Here is a 16,322-nt window from a genome sequence, read left to right on the forward strand (position 1 = left end):
CCCGCCCCTGCCGGGCTGGCTACCTCTTCCTTCGCCCAGTCCTCTGGTTATCTGGCCCATCCCCCACAGCCGTCGCGGCCCCATCCAATCTCTGGACACCCGCTGATGCCCCCAGACTGCTGTCACCATACTGGATACGCCGGCTTCTGCCTCCCAGATCTCTGGAGTCCCCCAAATCGTTAGGCTTCCCACCAGGTCCTACACCTCCCCTCAAATTACCACGCCGCTCGGATCCCTCATATCCATCCCTGACCCAGTCTCAGCCTCTCTCCTCTTTCCACCATCCCTCCCCCACCAGCTTCCACCTGCTCTTTAGACATCCCCTGCCTCCCTGCCTTTTCTGTCTCAATCATCCTGTCCCTCAGGTCTTCCCATCCCTGAGATTCCACCCCTTGCCTTTTTGCCTTTATTTTGGGGGATGGGAAAGCAGGGTGGTCAAACAAGCGGCAGTCGGTTCCATGAGATAAAGGAAATATAATCATAGCTCCCCCCTCGTGCTCCTGGTCTGGTTCCCCCCCACCCCCACCCCTTGCCCTTCCTGATTCATTTTGCCCCAGCTTCAGGGAGCGATTCCCCTTCATCTTTGTTGTTGGAGGGCAGGTGGGAGGGGACTGTTTTGTGGACCTTCCCAGACAGTGTCTAGGCTAACATCCCAGGAAAGGGGCTGTGGAGTAGGATGGGCTCAGGGAGATGCCACCACTCCCCAGGGAGCCGTCATCTAGGTCACCGGGGCCTCCTGACCTTGGCCTGGAACTGCACTTCAGTGGCTCACATTCCACCTGCGCAGGGATTGGACCTAGGAGCCCTCACTTTCAGCCTGGTGTCTCCTCAGGTCCAGGAGGAGAGGATGAGAAGGACCTGTGTGACATGGTTGCTGTCCCCTTCCCTGACCCCACCTCTAGTTGGTGTTTATAGACTTAAACTGGGGAAGGGGTGTGCAAGAAAGAAGGCTCTCATCCTGGAGGAAGGACCCAAGCAGCAGGGACCATTTTCAGAGGATGGATGTTGGAATGGTTAACCCAAAAGCCATCCTCAGGGCACTGGGTCCTCAGCCCTGAGGGAAGGAGGTTGAGGTCACAAGATGGGGCACTGACAGAAATAGGGACCTCTGCTCTCCCCTCTCAATCCCACTCCTCTCTCCCTACTGTTTCCACCTGACTTAGGTTTCCTGGCCCAGATTGGGTTTCAGTTTGGGCTGCATTCCCAGCCCCCAGTCAGCCTGTGAGGAAGTCCAGGAGCTAGGAGAACCCTGGGGCAAAACTTGGGGCCGGGGGCGGGGGGGTCCTCTGAATAGGGAAGACTGAGGTCTGGAGACTAGGGGCTAAGAGCAGCAGTCTCTCTCCCCTTCCTGATTAAAGCTTGTCTCCAACTTGGTCTGTCTTTCTGCCAAGCACATCATACATTCACACAGATAAACACACAGCTGAAGATGGCACACTGACCATTCAGCCCCTGACACAGAAATGTTGATACGTGAATGGTGTACACACAGAACATGACACTCGTTCACACTCTACCTGTACACAGATTGATCACAGCCTGCCTAGACACACACACATACACAGACACACCCATACTTCCCCTGTTTGACTTTTCCTTAGATTCAAGGCGGGCTTCTGGGAAGCTGACGGGAGTCGAAAAGTGAGCCACGGAGAGGGGCTGCTTCCAGACAAGGTCAGGCCCTTGTCATCAGGCCAGTCATCTGAACTCAGTCATGTCTCCTGCCTCTACCACTACCAAGATGGAGCAGAGAGGGTGAAGGCCACCGCCTTCACCATTTCACAGGGATACTAAAGCCCCTTTCCTTACATTAACCCCAACCACCCCGTGAGACGGGAAAAACAGAAGAGAGCCAGAATGTCTGGGCTTCCCAGATGCTAACCACCTTCTCCGCACCCCCACCACACCCCACTGCACGTTCCTGTCTCTCACCTGTGTCTCACTGGGAACCCTGAAGACCTGAGCATAGGGAGGGCCTCAGCTGAGGAGCTAAGGACCCTTAGGTGCCGAGCAACTATTTTTTACTTGATCCCTCCATCAGGAAGATAAGGCTTCAGCACTAATTTCAGCCCTCAAGAGAGGTCTCAACCATCACCCAGTCCTCCTGCCTCAGCTACATTCCAGTCTTGCCTCTCCCTGGCCCCCCTAGGGACCAGAAGGGAGGAGGACTGTTCAGGAAGGCAGTTTTCATGCCTTTAGGCCCACCATGGCTTCATCCCCTGATAGCAGAAGGCCTCAGAGAAACTCCCATTCTCTCCCCTCCCCATATGAACTCGTGGCAGGAGACTGCAAAGACATCTGTTGACTTAGGGTGGGGGCAGAGATGGCTCCTAATCCCACCCATCCCAACAGCCCTGCCCCAAAAGCCCTGTTGATCAGAGAGGGTTCAGCTCCCTGGGCTGCCTCAGGCCAGCCTAGCTGTTTAGGTCCTCCACTTATTCCCTATTGTTCCACAGAGCCATCTACTCTCTCATGAGTTAGTTTACTCCCTTTAGAAACTGCTGCCTTAAACAGGTCCAGGAAATGTGTTAGGGAGATGTAGGGCCCAGAGATGGGAAGCTGGGAACATCTATCTCCTGGGACCAGAGGCTTAGGCTACAGTCTTGCCCCAGAGTAGGGGCCAAGAGGGTTCAAAGAGTCTCTCAGCAGGATGCCCTAGGATCTGGGGGTGCTTTGGGACTTCATGTCAGTAGGCTCCTGGTGGATCAGCCTAGCTATAGGAGATAGGTCAGGGTGACAGAGTTGGATTTTCGTGATATGGTAGACCAAGTCAGGAATCCCAGGTTCAAGTCCCAGCTCTTCTGTTAACTCACAGTGTGATCTTGGACAAACCACTTCTAGTCTCTGTAAAATGAGAGCATTGGGACAGTTGATCCATCAGGTCCCTTTCAGTGCTGTGAAGACTGGGCTGGGAAAGAATCGAGGGACTGAGGCTCAGAGCCCTTAGACATATTGAGGGATGGGTAGCAGGTCCGAGGACCTTGGCTCAATCCAGCTGCTGCCAGTGGGGGAATGATGGACATGTGTCCGGGCTGGGGTTCCTGGCTCACCCCAGCCTGCCTCCACAGATGGACCCTGTGCAGAAGGCTGTGCTGTCCCACACTTTTGGGGGACCCTTACTCAAGACCAAGCGGCCCATCATTTCCTGTAATGTCTGTCAGATCCGCTTCAATTCTCAGGTAAGAGGCCCAGCTGCTCACCCACCCAAGGGTGGGGCAGGGACAGCCAGAGGACCTTGTGGGAGGGCAGAGGCTAGGAGCTCTGGGTTAGGGGCAGGGGTTTAAGGGGATATTAGGGAAAGAGTAGGGAATGGGGCTACTAGAGGAGGGGCAGAAGCTGGTAGAAGCAGTTGAGAGGGGAGGAGATTGCTGTATATTTTTACGTGAAATAGACCAGGTCCTGTCAGGTTGACCCCCTTCCTTCCTTAGGGGCTGGGGCATCCCTGGCTCAGAGCTTCTTGGAACAGAGGTGGCCATTAGTGTCTGGGTGGGAGTGTGGCCTATGGCCCACTCACTGGTCCTTGGGGCCCAGGGCTGAGTTAGGTCTTTGGCTCCCTTACAGAGCCTGTGGCCTCCTTGGTCTCTGCTAAACTCCTCTCTTGACCCACCCACTTCCCTTTAATCTTCTGGCTTCCTCCTCTCTCCACCCCATCTCTACTCCTTCTAAATCACACACAAGGCCTGGTTCCTACTCCTCTCCTATGGGACTCTCCCCATGGGGAGAAGCCACCCAAAACCCAGAACCCAGGTGTCTGACCTCACAGATTTCCTCCTTTTGAGGCTCCATTGGGACTTCTGTGTGGGTCTAAAAGGGGCTTTGTGGGAGGGTACATGCTCTGAGAGCTTTTGAAGAAAAACAGCAGAGCCTCATTCTGCTGAGTAGGGGGAAATAAAGCATGTTCTGTTTCTCTACCCAGTCTGCACTCCCTCCCCGCAGTGCTGCTGGGCTCTGTACACCACCGCCCCACCCATGGGCTGTCAGTCTTCTTTTCCTGCTTTTCCCTGTCTGGGTGACCTTGGGGCTCCAGGATTGTATATTCTTAGCAGGGGGTGCACATGAGGGTAGAGGAGGGGGAGAGGTGGAGCCAGGGTCCACCCAGCATCAGGCCACTCCTTTAGCTCAGACCCCAGGCATTCCCTCTCCCAGCTAGTGGAGGGTAGAAGTCTGGAGGTGTCCTGGAGGGGGGCAATAGCAAATAGCCCTCCCCTCTTTTTGTGTTCCCTTTCCCTCCCCCACCAAGCAGCTCTGTTTTGACAGCTGTCTCTGCTGCTGTCTCTGTCTCTAGAGCTGGGCTTGAGGCCAGGGTCTTCCAGGGTGTCCACAGAGGCTTCAGGGAAAATGAGACCCAGGAGGGAGTAGTCATGGTACAGCCCAGGCATTGGAGCTCCTGGGACTCCCAGTCTGAGGGTGGAAGCAGCAAAGGCTGGATCCTAGGGACAGGGGACACAGGCATATGAAGCCTAGGGTCCAAGAGAATGCTGGCTGACTGGATTGCTAGGCCCCTCCCAGTTTAGGATTCTGCCAAAGGGATAGGGTTCCCCTCCGTTACCCCAGGACTGGGTGGGGGTCCTGAGTCAGCATCCAGGCCCTGGGTGTAGTGGTGGGGTAGGGCCTGGGCTAGGTGGGGACAGACCCAGGTTCCTTGCAACTCAAGCTTGAGAGGCTGATCTTAGCCCCAGGAATAACCAGGGTTCCTTGACATGGGGCTTTACATCTCACTGGTATAGGGAGAGATTTACTGCAGCCTGCTGAGACCACCCCTGGGTTGGGCCTGAAGGTGGGAGGGAGCTCTGTGGGGAGAAGGTTCAGATGAAAGGTGATTTCAGATTCCATTTTCTTCCTCCATCCCTGAAGAGCCAGGCTGAGGCGCACTACAAGGGTAATCGCCATGCCCGACGAGTCAAAGGCATTGAGGCTGCCAAGACCCGAAGCAGGGAGCCTAGCGTCCGGGAACCTGGAGACCCAGCTCCCCCAGGCATCAGTCCCCCAAATGGAGATGGCGTAGCACCCCATCCAGGTGTGTCTGACTCCTCCCCCACATTCTTCAGCTGATCCCTGTCTTCTCTGTTCCTTCTTCGTATCCCAGAACTTCCCTCTGTTCCCATCTCTCTTTCTCAGTCCCTACTCCACCCCCACCCAAGGTGAGTCCTGGTGCCAAGCACAGTGACGTAAAATTTCCATCCTGTCACCGCTGCCCCCGCCCCAGCTCATCTCAACAGAGTTTCGACTGTCTGTCCTCCCCACAGCCCAGTGACTCAGAGAGGGGCTAGGGTGAGGCCATCTGGCAAATCTCCCCAAGAAAAGGGGAACCATCAAATCCAGGGAGAGGCCCCTTCATCTTGGGGAGAGTTTCTGGCAAAGGCGTCAGGATAAATGAATGCCTGCCCCACTGGGTCTTCCCTCAGGGAAGACAGAAAGACCAGGAAACTCAGGGACTCCCTGGATGATCTTGGGTAGATCTTTTGACTTTTCTACGCTAGAGTTTTCTCTTCTGGGAAGTAAGGGGATGAGACTTTAAGACCTTGGTGGTCTTTTCCAGGTTTACCAAAAGCAGCTCTGAGATTCTTTCTCCCTGATGGCTGGTGGTCATCTTCAACCATCCTCTTAGCCAAGAAACTAGGCAGAAGGAATATTGAGATAGGAAGATATGAGCCACCTCCCCATCCTTGGATTACCACAGCAGATGGGTCATGGTCAACTCCAGAGAGATCCAACATCCCTATTTTCCTCCTTATCCTTGCCTGTCCTTCCTGCCCCACCCTAAGTAAAATGAGAAACAAGCCTCCGCACCACCAGCTTAGGAGTCAGACCCCCTGCCCCGCACACAGACACACACACTCTTATAACACACACTTGGAACTGCCCTCAGGGACACTCAGATAGGGCTGTAGCTGAGTTCTGATTGTGGTCTGGCTGCTTCTTAGCCTGATCATCTTGGGTTAAGCTCATTAACATCTCTGTAAAATGGGGAGTGACGATGATGAGAATGATGGTGATGGCTGACGTTTATTGAATAGCACAGTTCTAGGTGCTTTCTGCATGTTACCTCAGTGAGTTCCTACAGTATCTCTCTGAGGAGATAGCAATATCTGCCCTGCTCTCATAAGCCATGAAGTCCTGTCCTGAGGAAAGGTGTGCTGTCCAGATTAGGATCGAGGTGGAGGCTATCAGAGAAATAAGAAATAAGAGAAGTAAGAGAAATAAGGGGAAAGATCACAAGACAGTCAAGTAAATGAATACCTATAGGGGTCAGGAGTCCCCTCCTCCCCCCAGCTCCCCACCCCCACTGCCAGCCTCCCCATGACCCGGAAACTGGATCGTCTGTTGGAGCGAGAACGGGAGCGCTAGAATTTCCCCTGTTCAGAGGCCAGAACCCAGCACTGAGGCCTGGGGCCTGTGCATCTTTAATCGAGCCATGAATTATAGAGCAGACTGCATCCCTGTTCCTTCCTCGCTGGTTCTGCTATTTCTGTTTCCCTTTTGCCATGTCTGTGTCTGTCTCTCCTGGCCTCTCCTCACACTGCCTCTTCCTAGGGCTCTTTGGCGGGCCCCCCTTGGGGCTGGGCAGGACTCTGGGAGGGGGCTGGCTGGGCAGGAAGCCCAGCCTGGCTGGCAAGACATTGAAGGGTGAATCCTTATTCCATGCCTCTCCCCCTGGCTGGGCTGGCTGCCAACTTCGCCCTGAAGGGGAGGCCTGTGGGGCTGGACCCCTGAGCCATTCCCAGCTCATGGAGTATGAGCCAGGCATTGGAGTTTCACACCCAGCCTGCAGCAGCTGGACCACATATGGCTCTGACCCAGGGCATGAGAACATGAATGTTGTCACAGGGTGTGGATTCCTGGGCCCTTGCCCTCCAGGAAATGGGGGTGGCTCTCTTCTACATGAAGAGCCTTCTCCTCCAAAAGCTATCTGGGGTGACCCCATGTTTCTCCCCCAATAACAGTTTCCATGGAGAATGGAATGGGTCCAGCCCCAGGATCCCCAGAAAAACAGCCTGGCTCCCCACCCCCTCCCAGCATTCCTGAGAATGGTCAGGGTGCAACCAAGGGTGAAGGGGGGACCCCAGCCCCAGCTTCCCTGCCTGGGGGTAGCAAGGAAGAAGAGGAGAAGGCCAAGCGGCTGCTCTACTGTGCTCTGTGCAAGGTGGCTGTGAACTCCCTGTCCCAGCTTGAGGCTCATAACAAAGGTATGGGTTCCCCTGTGCCCACTCATACCCTCCTGTCCTCAGCCAACCTCTTCCTCCTACATCCTACCTCCCCTGGCTTCCAACATCCCTGGATCCTGTAAAACCTACCAGCCTGTTTTCTTCTCCAGTCATTTTCCCCATTCCTTAGGCTCTTACTTTCTCAGCTCCCCCTCCACTTACCTCTTTTACCTAACTGTCCCTTGACTGGCCTTGTGTTTGAGAGGGTCCCAAGGGGTTTGGAAAGCCCCCTCACTTGATCCCAACCCCCTACATTGTAATGGGGAATGTGGGTATTGGAGGCTTAGTAGACCTGGAGAATTCTTCCTCCACCCCTTACCTCCTACTGTCTGTGGGCTCCAGGTACTAAACACAAGACAATTCTGGAGGCACGAAGTGGGCTGGGCCCTATCAAAGCTTATCCTCGCCTGGGGCCCCCCACCCCCGGGGAACCAGAGGCCCCAGCCCAGGACCGAACCTTCCACTGTGAGATCTGCAATGTCAAGGTCAACTCGGAGGTCCAGCTGAAACAGGCGAGTTCAAGGCCCTTCCCAGCGCATATAGGGAGCTCCACCCTCTAAAGGGTGAGGGACAGCAGGAAGCTTGGGTGGGGGCCATTTTTCAGGGACTTCTGGGGGCAGTGGCCCTAGTGTCGCAGTGGTTAAGAGCTATGGCTGCTAACCAAAAGGTCAGCAGTTCGGATCCACCAGCGGATTCTTGGAAACCCTATGGGGCAGTTCTACTCTGTCCCATAGGGTCGCTGTGAGTCGAAATCTACTCGAGGGCAAAGGATTTGGGGGTGGGGCGGGCGGGAGGTGTTGACGAAGGGGGCGGGGGTGGGGCCCAGTGCTTGCAGGCGTGGTTATCATTGCTGTGGTCCTGCCTTCTTGCGGTTGCTCCTTTTCCAGTGGCTTATTCACCCCCGCACCCACTTACCCCCGCAGCACATCTCCAGCCGGCGGCACCGAGATGGCGTGGCCGGGAAGCCCAACCCGCTACTGAGCCGTCATAAGAAGCCTAGAGGCGCCGGGGAGCTGGCGGTGAGACCTGGTTGCTGGGGAATTCGGCCATGGGAGGACCAGGGAGGGGAGGAGGGGACCGGGACCACGTCCGGGGAAGGTGGGGTTTGGAGGATCGCCGGACGATTTCTCTTTCTCTCTCTTCTCCCTCCTCCGCCCCCCTGCAGGGCACGCTGACTTTCTCCAAGGAGCTGCCCAAGTCCCTGGCCGGCGGTTTGCTCCCCAGCCCTCTAGCGGTGGCTGCAGTGATGGCGGCGGCAGCAGGCTCCCCACTGTCCCTGCGTCCAGCCCCAGCCGCACCTCTTCTCCAGGGACCGCCGATCACGCACCCCCTGCTCCACCCGGCCCCCGGGCCCATCCGAACTGCGCACGGACCCATCCTCTTCTCCCCCTACTGACCTCAACCCTGATCCCCCTCCCATTCTACTCCCTGCCTCCAGCCGGGACCCAGGCCTCCGGGCTCCCAGCCCGCCCCTCCTCCTGGCACTCCTTGAATGATCTCTCTCCTTCCCCCCCACCCCAGGTACGGGGTTCCAGGAATGGGGAGGGGCGGTGGGGGAGGGGGACTTCAGAAGGGGGGGACACCCCAGATCTCAGGGAACCCCGCCCCCTGCCCTTCCCTCTCCCCTAGAAAAGGGGGGGGCCGTCTCACCCTCGAGCCCCCTTGGAGACACCCCCCTCCCAAAAGCCATGTCCATCCAGCCCTTCCCCCTCAAACCTAGCACAAAACGGGGTTCACAAGCCATGGTCGGGGTCCAGGGGGCGGAAATGGATTTTCTTGGCAATAAGCAGACTCTGGAACTCCGGCCCCCTACCCCCAAACTGAAGCGCTTCCGTGAACACCCCCGTCCTCCGCAGGGGGAGGGGAGCAGGGGGGATCCTGGGTCCCTCATAAGCACTTTGGTTTTACCGCCTGCGACCTCACTGTGCCCGCCCCGCACCATGCCCTAGCCCCAGGTCTAGCCCGGCCCATCGCAGGGGCAGCACTTGGGGGCATCTCTGGCACTTGGTGGGACCAAGGAGATGTCCCCATACACCTTTCCCTCGCCTTCTTCCTCCCTAGTCCGGGTTCCATTCTTTTCACCAGCACCCATCGCCCAAGGGGTACCGAGGGGGGCAAGGGGTGTCCAGTCCAAGCCCACCCCCGCCTCGCCTTCCGCAAAACTGTGAGCAAAAAGCAATAGAAGCCTCGCCCCCGTCCCTCCCCTTTCTGCGGGATTCGCCAAGTCTGTAGCCTCCCCCAGCCCAGCTCCTAGACCTCATGGCCGTCCCCACCCACCAGACAGCTCCACTGCACAACTCGGGCAGGGGCATGACCCCCCTCTCTGTGATTTCCGTATCGGCAGCCCTTCCAGCAGCCGACCCTGAGAGGGTCTTCGCCTCCCCATCACCCCTTTCTGCTTGACAATGTAGCAGCCCCAGCCCTCTGTCCTCCCCTTTTCTCTCTCCCTGACAATAAAGTCTGGATTCGTTCTGCCCTCCGCCCCGCAGACTCATACTCTCGGTCTTTTTCTGCTGTTTTGGGAGCCATTCGATCGATCCGGGGATCAATCTGTATGGTGAGAGTGACCCGTACACAGGCGGCTGGAAGGAGGAGGGGGGCGGGAAAACGTGGGTGAGAAGAAGCAAGATACCACCAGGGTTGTGCAAAGCGAGCAGGGGTATCCCAACGCATCCACGCCAACTCCCTCCCAGCTCAGGTGTAGACGCGGACCCCGGGAATCCTTTGGAGTCAGTGTCTCGGATTGCGGCGGCGGCAGTTGAGAATATGCCGCAACTCCACTAGGCGGCGCCAAAGACACGGAAACAGAGTCTCCCCTAGACCAACACGCTCCGGTGGTGTATCTCGCGATTCTAGGGAGACAGAGCTAGACCCAGTCTCAGACAAAGAAAAGAATCCAGACTTTTGTGCCTCTGGTGGGAAACTCACCTCTGAGAGATGCAAGGCACGGGAGGAAATGGGGACGAGGACTGGGAATCTGAGCTCTAGGCTCTGCTCACACCCATAGAAATAATGACCTTGATCAGCCCTTTGCCCTTTCTGGACCTGTTTCCTCATATGCAAAATAAGCAGGTTTGGGTGGAAAGTTTAAAGATCACTGAGCCCTCATATGTACTACAAGATTAAAGAACTGACAGTGCCATTTACAGACATCTATAACTGCTCATCGGACCCCCTAAATGGTGTATGGGACAGGGGAGCACACTTTGCTCAGCTGCCTCTGGCCAACTGTGTGGCAGAAGGGGTCTCCTCTTTATCTTCAGAATTCAGTTCCACCACACACTACCAAGAGCCATCAGTAACCCTGTGACGCCCTCCCCCAGCCCTACTGATTGCCAGGAAGTTCAGCCGAAAAAGCCCAGACCAGAACTCGGCGTCTCTGTGGGGTCCTCCTGACTAGTATCATCTTTGCTCACTTCCCCCTCTGTACCCACTTCCCAGTCTTGCAGAAGAAAGGGGGAGGGAAAGTGGAATGGCTACTGTTAAAGAGGAAGGAGAGGGGAATGGGGGCCTCTTGGGTTTGCCAATTGTGAGGATGGGGGTGGGGGTTTACTGTACGTTCAGAAAAGGAACCCAAAAAAGGAGCTTGGTAATTTTTTTCAGCTCGATATAGCTCCAAACAAATCAGGGACTACAGATCCAGAAGGATGAGAAGCAAGAGTGACCCTACAGGAGAGTAGGTGGGGTCACACATGGAGAGAGGGATAGGGACTGGAAGATATTGGGGTTAATGGGACTGGGGTACTAGCATGACCCCACAGGTGCCTCAAACTTGTTGGTATAAAACTAAATTCACTATTTACCCCTTTCCCTAAGCCTGCTCCTCCTCCCACATTCCCTGATTACGAGCAATACCATCCACCTGGAAAATTGGGAGTCATCCTAGTTCCTCCCTTTTCCTAACCCTTCATCCAATAAATCACTAAATAAGTCCTATTTGACCTCTTAACAACCTATGGATCCTAATCATTGTTTTCCATTCCCACAACCATTGCCGTAACCAGGACTGGCTACATAATTTGCAGACGCAGTGCAAAATGAGAATGCAGGGCCCCTTGTTTAAAAAGTATGAGAATTTCAAGACAATGACAGCAGAGCATTAAACCAAGCACCAGACCCTTCTAAGTGCAGGAGCCTGTGTGGCTTCACGGGTGGCACGCCCATGAAGCTAGTCTTGGACCTCACCTAACTCGGTCCCTCCATATCTCTTGTCTGAACTGGTGCCTCTTTACTGGTCTTTCTCACTTCTGACCTGCTGCATGCCTTCACTCCCTACTCACAGCTATTTGAGTGCAAATCTCCCCATCGCCTTCAGGATAAAATCCCAGCTCCTTAGCATGACACACAGGCCCTCCTCAATTCTGCCTCTGCTCACCTCTCAGGATCTCTGTTGCTCCCTACCTCATACCCTTTGTGCCACCTTTACCAAACTAAATGCAGTTCCTCAAGATACCAACTTTACCAAACCTTTGTGCCTGTATGTATGCTATTCCAGCTGTCTAGAATGTCCCTCTCCTGATTATCTCAATGAAAAAAGAAAAACTCTCGTTCATTCAAAACCCAGCTCAGGCATCTCTCCAAGAACCCTCTCCTGACCTCCTTCTTAGTAGCTCACAGCTTCTTTTCCCTAAAAAAACAAACAAACAAACAAACAAAAAAAAAAACCCTTTGCCATCAAGTCAAGCAGCTGGTGGATTTGAACTGCTGACCTTTTGGTTAGTAGCTGAGCTCTTAACCACTGTACCACCCGGACCCCTCTTTTCTCTAAGCCCCTGCTATACTTTAGAGGGAGGGTCAGCAAACTTTTTCTTAAAGGACCAGATAGTAAATATTTTAGGCTGTGCTGGCCAAGAGGCCAAATTGAGGATATTAAGCACCTATATACCCATTTAAAAATAAAATAAAATAAAAAAACTTAGCTCATGGGCCACATAAAAACAGATGGCAGGCCAGATATGGCAGGCCCATAGACCAAAGTTTGTCAATCTCTGCTTTAGAGACTCAATTATGCATTTCTGTATTTACATATCTGTCTTCCCTGCTAGACTATGTGCAAGCCTGTGTGTCATACCTCCTTGCATCCCCAATGTCAAGCTCAGAGTCTGGTGCTTAGTAGGTACTCAGTACATATTTGTTGAGTGGATGAATGGATGACTGAATAGGAGCCTGAACCTCTGTGAGGAGAGAAGCCTGAATCCTGGATGTTTCATTTCCCACCTTTCTTTATAAAACTCCTTTTCTCAGACATGCTAGGGTGGCCCATGGGACCTTCCGACTTGAACTATCTCTGAGCCCTGGAGAGAGAGAAGGCAATGTTTCCCCCAAACAAGTCCAAGGCTTTTGCCTAGAGTTGCTTCTAGAACTTGGCCTTGTCCCTTTGTCCCTTAAGAGTGCCTCAGATGTCTTGGTGCTCTGTCTTAATGACAATTCTAGTCAATGAACAAATAGGTGTCCTGCCTTGCAAACAGGGGAAGGAAACCAGACTTGGTCTCAGGAAGGATAAAGGGAGGAGTAAGAAGGCTCTGGGGTGAGGTGCCGGGGAATTTCAACAGAGAAGTCCAAATTTCACTAGCCAAAACAAAACTAGCAGGACCAGAGGTGAGGAAGGAAGTGGCTAGGGTTGGGTAACTGGAGAGTTTCTCATTCTTCAGTCTAGTATAACAGGAGATGTAAGAGGAGGTTACCATCTGCTTGAAGCCTGAGTACCCTCCAGAAAGAGGTGCTGTTTGTATAAGTTGGACTACTTTTTCCAGTGGAGAGAGAATTGAAGGCTGAGACACTCAGGTGTGTATTTTTGTGGTGAATGTATCTTTGCTTTCTCTCCTCATCTGTCAGGTGGTAACAAAAGGAAAAAAATTGAGGTCTGTATGTGTATGTAGTGGTAAGGGGCAGGGGGACTATGGTGGCATTCTGAATATAGAAAGGGGACTTCTGGGTGGTCTCTGGGGGTGAGGAAGAAATTAGAAAGGTGGGAGGGCACTAGGGTTACTGAGAGCCTCTGGAAGGATATTGAAGGGGCTTGGGCTTTGTGGGGGCAAAAAGGGCACAGAGATTAAGAGATATTCAGATAAAAATTTGGGGAAATCACTGATAATGGGAAAGGACTAAGAGAGCCCAAGGAGAGGGAGAGGGATCTTGGGATAAAGGGGAACAGCTATGGAGGCTGATGAGTTAAGGTGATCTCTAGGAGCAGTTCCCGTGTCCAGGGGCCCAGGGCTATTCAAGAGACAAATTCAAGTCCAAGTTCTGACTCTCTTCCTCTTCCACCCATGCCTCTTCAGCCTCCATCATGTGGAACACCTCTGATGCCAACTTCTCCTGCTACCATGAGTCTGTGCTGGGCTATCGTTATGTTGCGGTTAGCTGGGGGATAGTGGTGGCTGTGACAGGCACCTTGGGCAATGTGCTCACACTGCTGGCCTTGGCCATCCAGCCCAAGCTCCGTACCCGCTTCAACTTACTCATCGCCAACCTCACACTGGCTGATCTGCTTTACTGCACCTTGCTCCAGCCCTTCTCAGTGGACACCTACCTCCACCTGCACTGGCGCACCGGTGCCAACTTTTGCAGGGTCTTTGGGCTCCTCCTCTTTGCTTCCAACTCTGTCTCCATCCTCACCCTCTGCCTCATTGCACTGGGACGTTTCCTCCTCATCGCCCATCCTAAGCTCTTTCCCCAAGTATTCAGTGCCAAGGGGGTAGTGCTGGCCCTGGTGGGCACCTGGGTAGTAGGCGTGGCCAGTTTCGCCCCACTCTGGCATATCTATATCTTGGTACCTGTAGTCTGCACCTGCAGCTTTGACCGCATCCGAGGCCGGCCCTACACCACCATCCTCATGGGCATCTACTTTGTGCTTGGGCTCAGTAGTGTTGGCATTTTCTATTGCCTCATCCACCGCCAGGTGAAGCGAGCAGCACAGGCACTGGACCAGTACAAGCTGCGCCAGGCAAGTGTCCGTTCTAACCATGTGGCTGGGATAGACGAAGCCATGCCCGGTCGTTTCCAGGAGCTGGACAGTGGCCTGTCATCGGGAGGGCCCAGTGAGGGGATTTCATCTGAGCCAGTCAGTGCTGCCACCACCCAGACCCTGGAGGGGAACTCATCCGAAGTGGGAAACGAGGGCAAGAGCAAGATGGCTAAGCAAATGGCAGAGGGAAGTCCTCCAGAAGCACCTGCCAAGGCCAGGCCAACCAAAGGAGCCCAAAAAGCCCAAGACTCCTCGTCAGAGTTTGGGAAGGTGACTCGGATGTGTTTTGCCGTGTTCCTCTGCTTTGCCCTGAGCTACATCCCCTTCTTGCTACTCAACATCCTGGATGCCAGGGTTCAAGCTCCCCGGGTTCTCCACATGCTTGCTGCTAACCTCACCTGGCTCAATGGGTGCATCAACCCTGTGCTCTACGCAGCCATGAACCGCCAGTTCCGCCAAGCATACGGCTCCATCCTACAACGAGGGCCCCAGAGTTTCTGCAGGCTCCGTTAGGACTATACCTCCGGCCACAGAACCCAAGACTATTTCTTCTGGAACCAAAGTGGCCAGCTGGCATGGGAGTAGGTGAAAGTAAGACTTGTGGACGTCACAGATTATCCTTCTCCTCAAAAAGGCCAGGTCCCTCCATGATTCTTTCAGCCTTAGGCTGCCCAAAGAACATTATTAATAAATTAATTCTTGGCTTTTAATGCTCAGATGTGGTGTCTGGGAAAGAAAGAAATAGGCCAGGGTTGGTCTGGAGCTGGAATCTAATAGTTGAGGACTGGGGGGAGGGAGGTTGTCAGAGCAGAGGCAGGAAGCAGCTAGCCTGGGGCATAGCCTTCCGCTGAGGAGTTTCCAGGTATAAAACACAAGAGTTGGTTTCAGAGGATTAGCCGGCCTTTTTAACTCCTCAGAAATGGCCCTTTAACTACTGCTGCCAGCATTCCCCATGCCCACAGACAGGTTGATTCAGTTTGAAAAGTTTTGTAATCCAGCTTTGATGTCCACTCCAGTAGTCCAGCCCCCCGACCCTTGCCCTAACCTAATGGAATGGTCATGGAGGAGGACTCAGTGGAAATGGACATGACTTTAACTGCGGCAATGGCAGACAGGGGTTCCAGCTACCCTAGTAGGTTCACACTGGTCAGAGCAGATTCACCCGGGCCCAGGGCCTCACTTCCCCGAGACCTGCTCCTATCATCATAGCTTGTGAAAGCAAAAAAGAGCAGAGACTCCAGTTAAGAGGACTCAGGTGCCGGGCTGGGGAGAGACCATACCAGCGATGTTCCCTTCTTCTAGCAAGACTAATAGCCTATCACCCGTGTACATGAGCACTTGCATCCGTAAAGCACTTGTAGCCACTAGGTGACGCTGGTTCTCCGTGTTTGCTCTCTGGCTTCCTAACTGAAGACTGAAGGTGCCAGCAGGACTAGCAGTCCAGAGACCCCTGACCAGCAGAGGTGGAGACCCAGGGGCATTTGCACTCTCCCTTTTCCCCAAAGCTTAGGAAGAAATGTGAATAATGAGATATTTATTATTCATGAGATATTTATTGTCTACTTGATGTGGGGTGGAGGGTGGGGGTGGCAGGTGGAGACGAGAAAGGGAGGGTAGGCACAGTGCCGGCATTGGGGGTGGAGTGTGACAGTTATGTTCACATGAACACTGGCTGCACACTGTTCCCTCCCCAACCCCAAGTCCATGGTTTTACAGAACAAAGTGGAATCCTGAGAGATCCAGACAAGGGCAGAAAGAATCATAGCCCGGTGTACAAATCAATACCCTCACAGCCAACACACTCCCAGGGCCCAGGAATCCTGTCTCCTTATCTAGAACATGCGCTCCTGGTGTCCTCCCACAAAAATGACAGCAGCCTAAACAGAGTCAAGTTCGTATTACTGAGGGAGAGACCCAGACAGGTGGGGTGAACAGCAGGACCAGTGATGAACATCAGCCTGGGAGGGTAGAGACCAGGGTTCCCAACAAGTCTCTCTGAAATTAGCTCTGTGAACTTGAGCAGGTCACTGAACCACTTTGGACCTCAGGTTTTTATCATCTGTACAAAGAGGGAGTTGTACTCTTGCCATGTGCCCAACGCTGTTCTAAATTATGTAAATATGTTATTTCATGTAATCCTCACAAAAACA

At 53.9% G+C, this 16,322-nt stretch overlaps 2 protein-coding genes across 4 annotated transcripts in view; both read left to right on the forward strand.

The window, feature by feature from the left end:
* The window catches only part of ZNF385A (zinc finger protein 385A), a 21,016-nt gene extending 11,326 nt beyond the window's left edge, over nt 1-9,690 (forward strand). For 2 of the 3 annotated variants that reach the window (XM_004373933.2, XM_004373934.1), the window contains exons 3-8: nt 3,069-3,179; nt 4,855-5,017; nt 6,945-7,187; nt 7,548-7,717; nt 8,129-8,224; nt 8,371-9,685. In XM_004373933.2, coding sequence (XP_004373990.1) covers nt 3,069-3,179; nt 4,855-5,017; nt 6,945-7,187; nt 7,548-7,717; nt 8,129-8,224; nt 8,371-8,601 — 1,014 coding nt within the window. In that variant the 3' untranslated portion in view covers nt 8,602-9,685. Of the gene's footprint in view, nt 1-3,068; nt 3,180-4,854; nt 5,018-6,944; nt 7,188-7,547; nt 7,718-8,128; nt 8,225-8,370 lie in introns of all 3 variants that reach the window. The other variant, XM_004373935.2, reaches the window with a different exon arrangement.
* A 2,762-nt stretch (nt 9,691-12,452) lies between these two features.
* GPR84 (G protein-coupled receptor 84) lies at nt 12,453-14,882 on the forward strand. Its single transcript, XM_004373937.2, has 2 exons — nt 12,453-12,989; nt 13,487-14,882. Exon 2 carries the CDS (start codon nt 13,495-13,497, stop codon nt 14,683-14,685), a length of 1,191 nt encoding a protein of 396 aa, XP_004373994.1. The 5' UTR covers nt 12,453-12,989; nt 13,487-13,494; the 3' UTR covers nt 14,686-14,882.
* Nucleotides 14,883-16,322: the final 1,440 nt, after the last annotated feature.

This window comes from Trichechus manatus, unplaced genomic scaffold (assembly GCF_000243295.1).
Source record: "Trichechus manatus latirostris isolate Lorelei unplaced genomic scaffold, TriManLat1.0 scaffold00027, whole genome shotgun sequence".
In the NCBI taxonomy this organism is placed as follows: domain Eukaryota; kingdom Metazoa; phylum Chordata; class Mammalia; order Sirenia; family Trichechidae; genus Trichechus; species Trichechus manatus.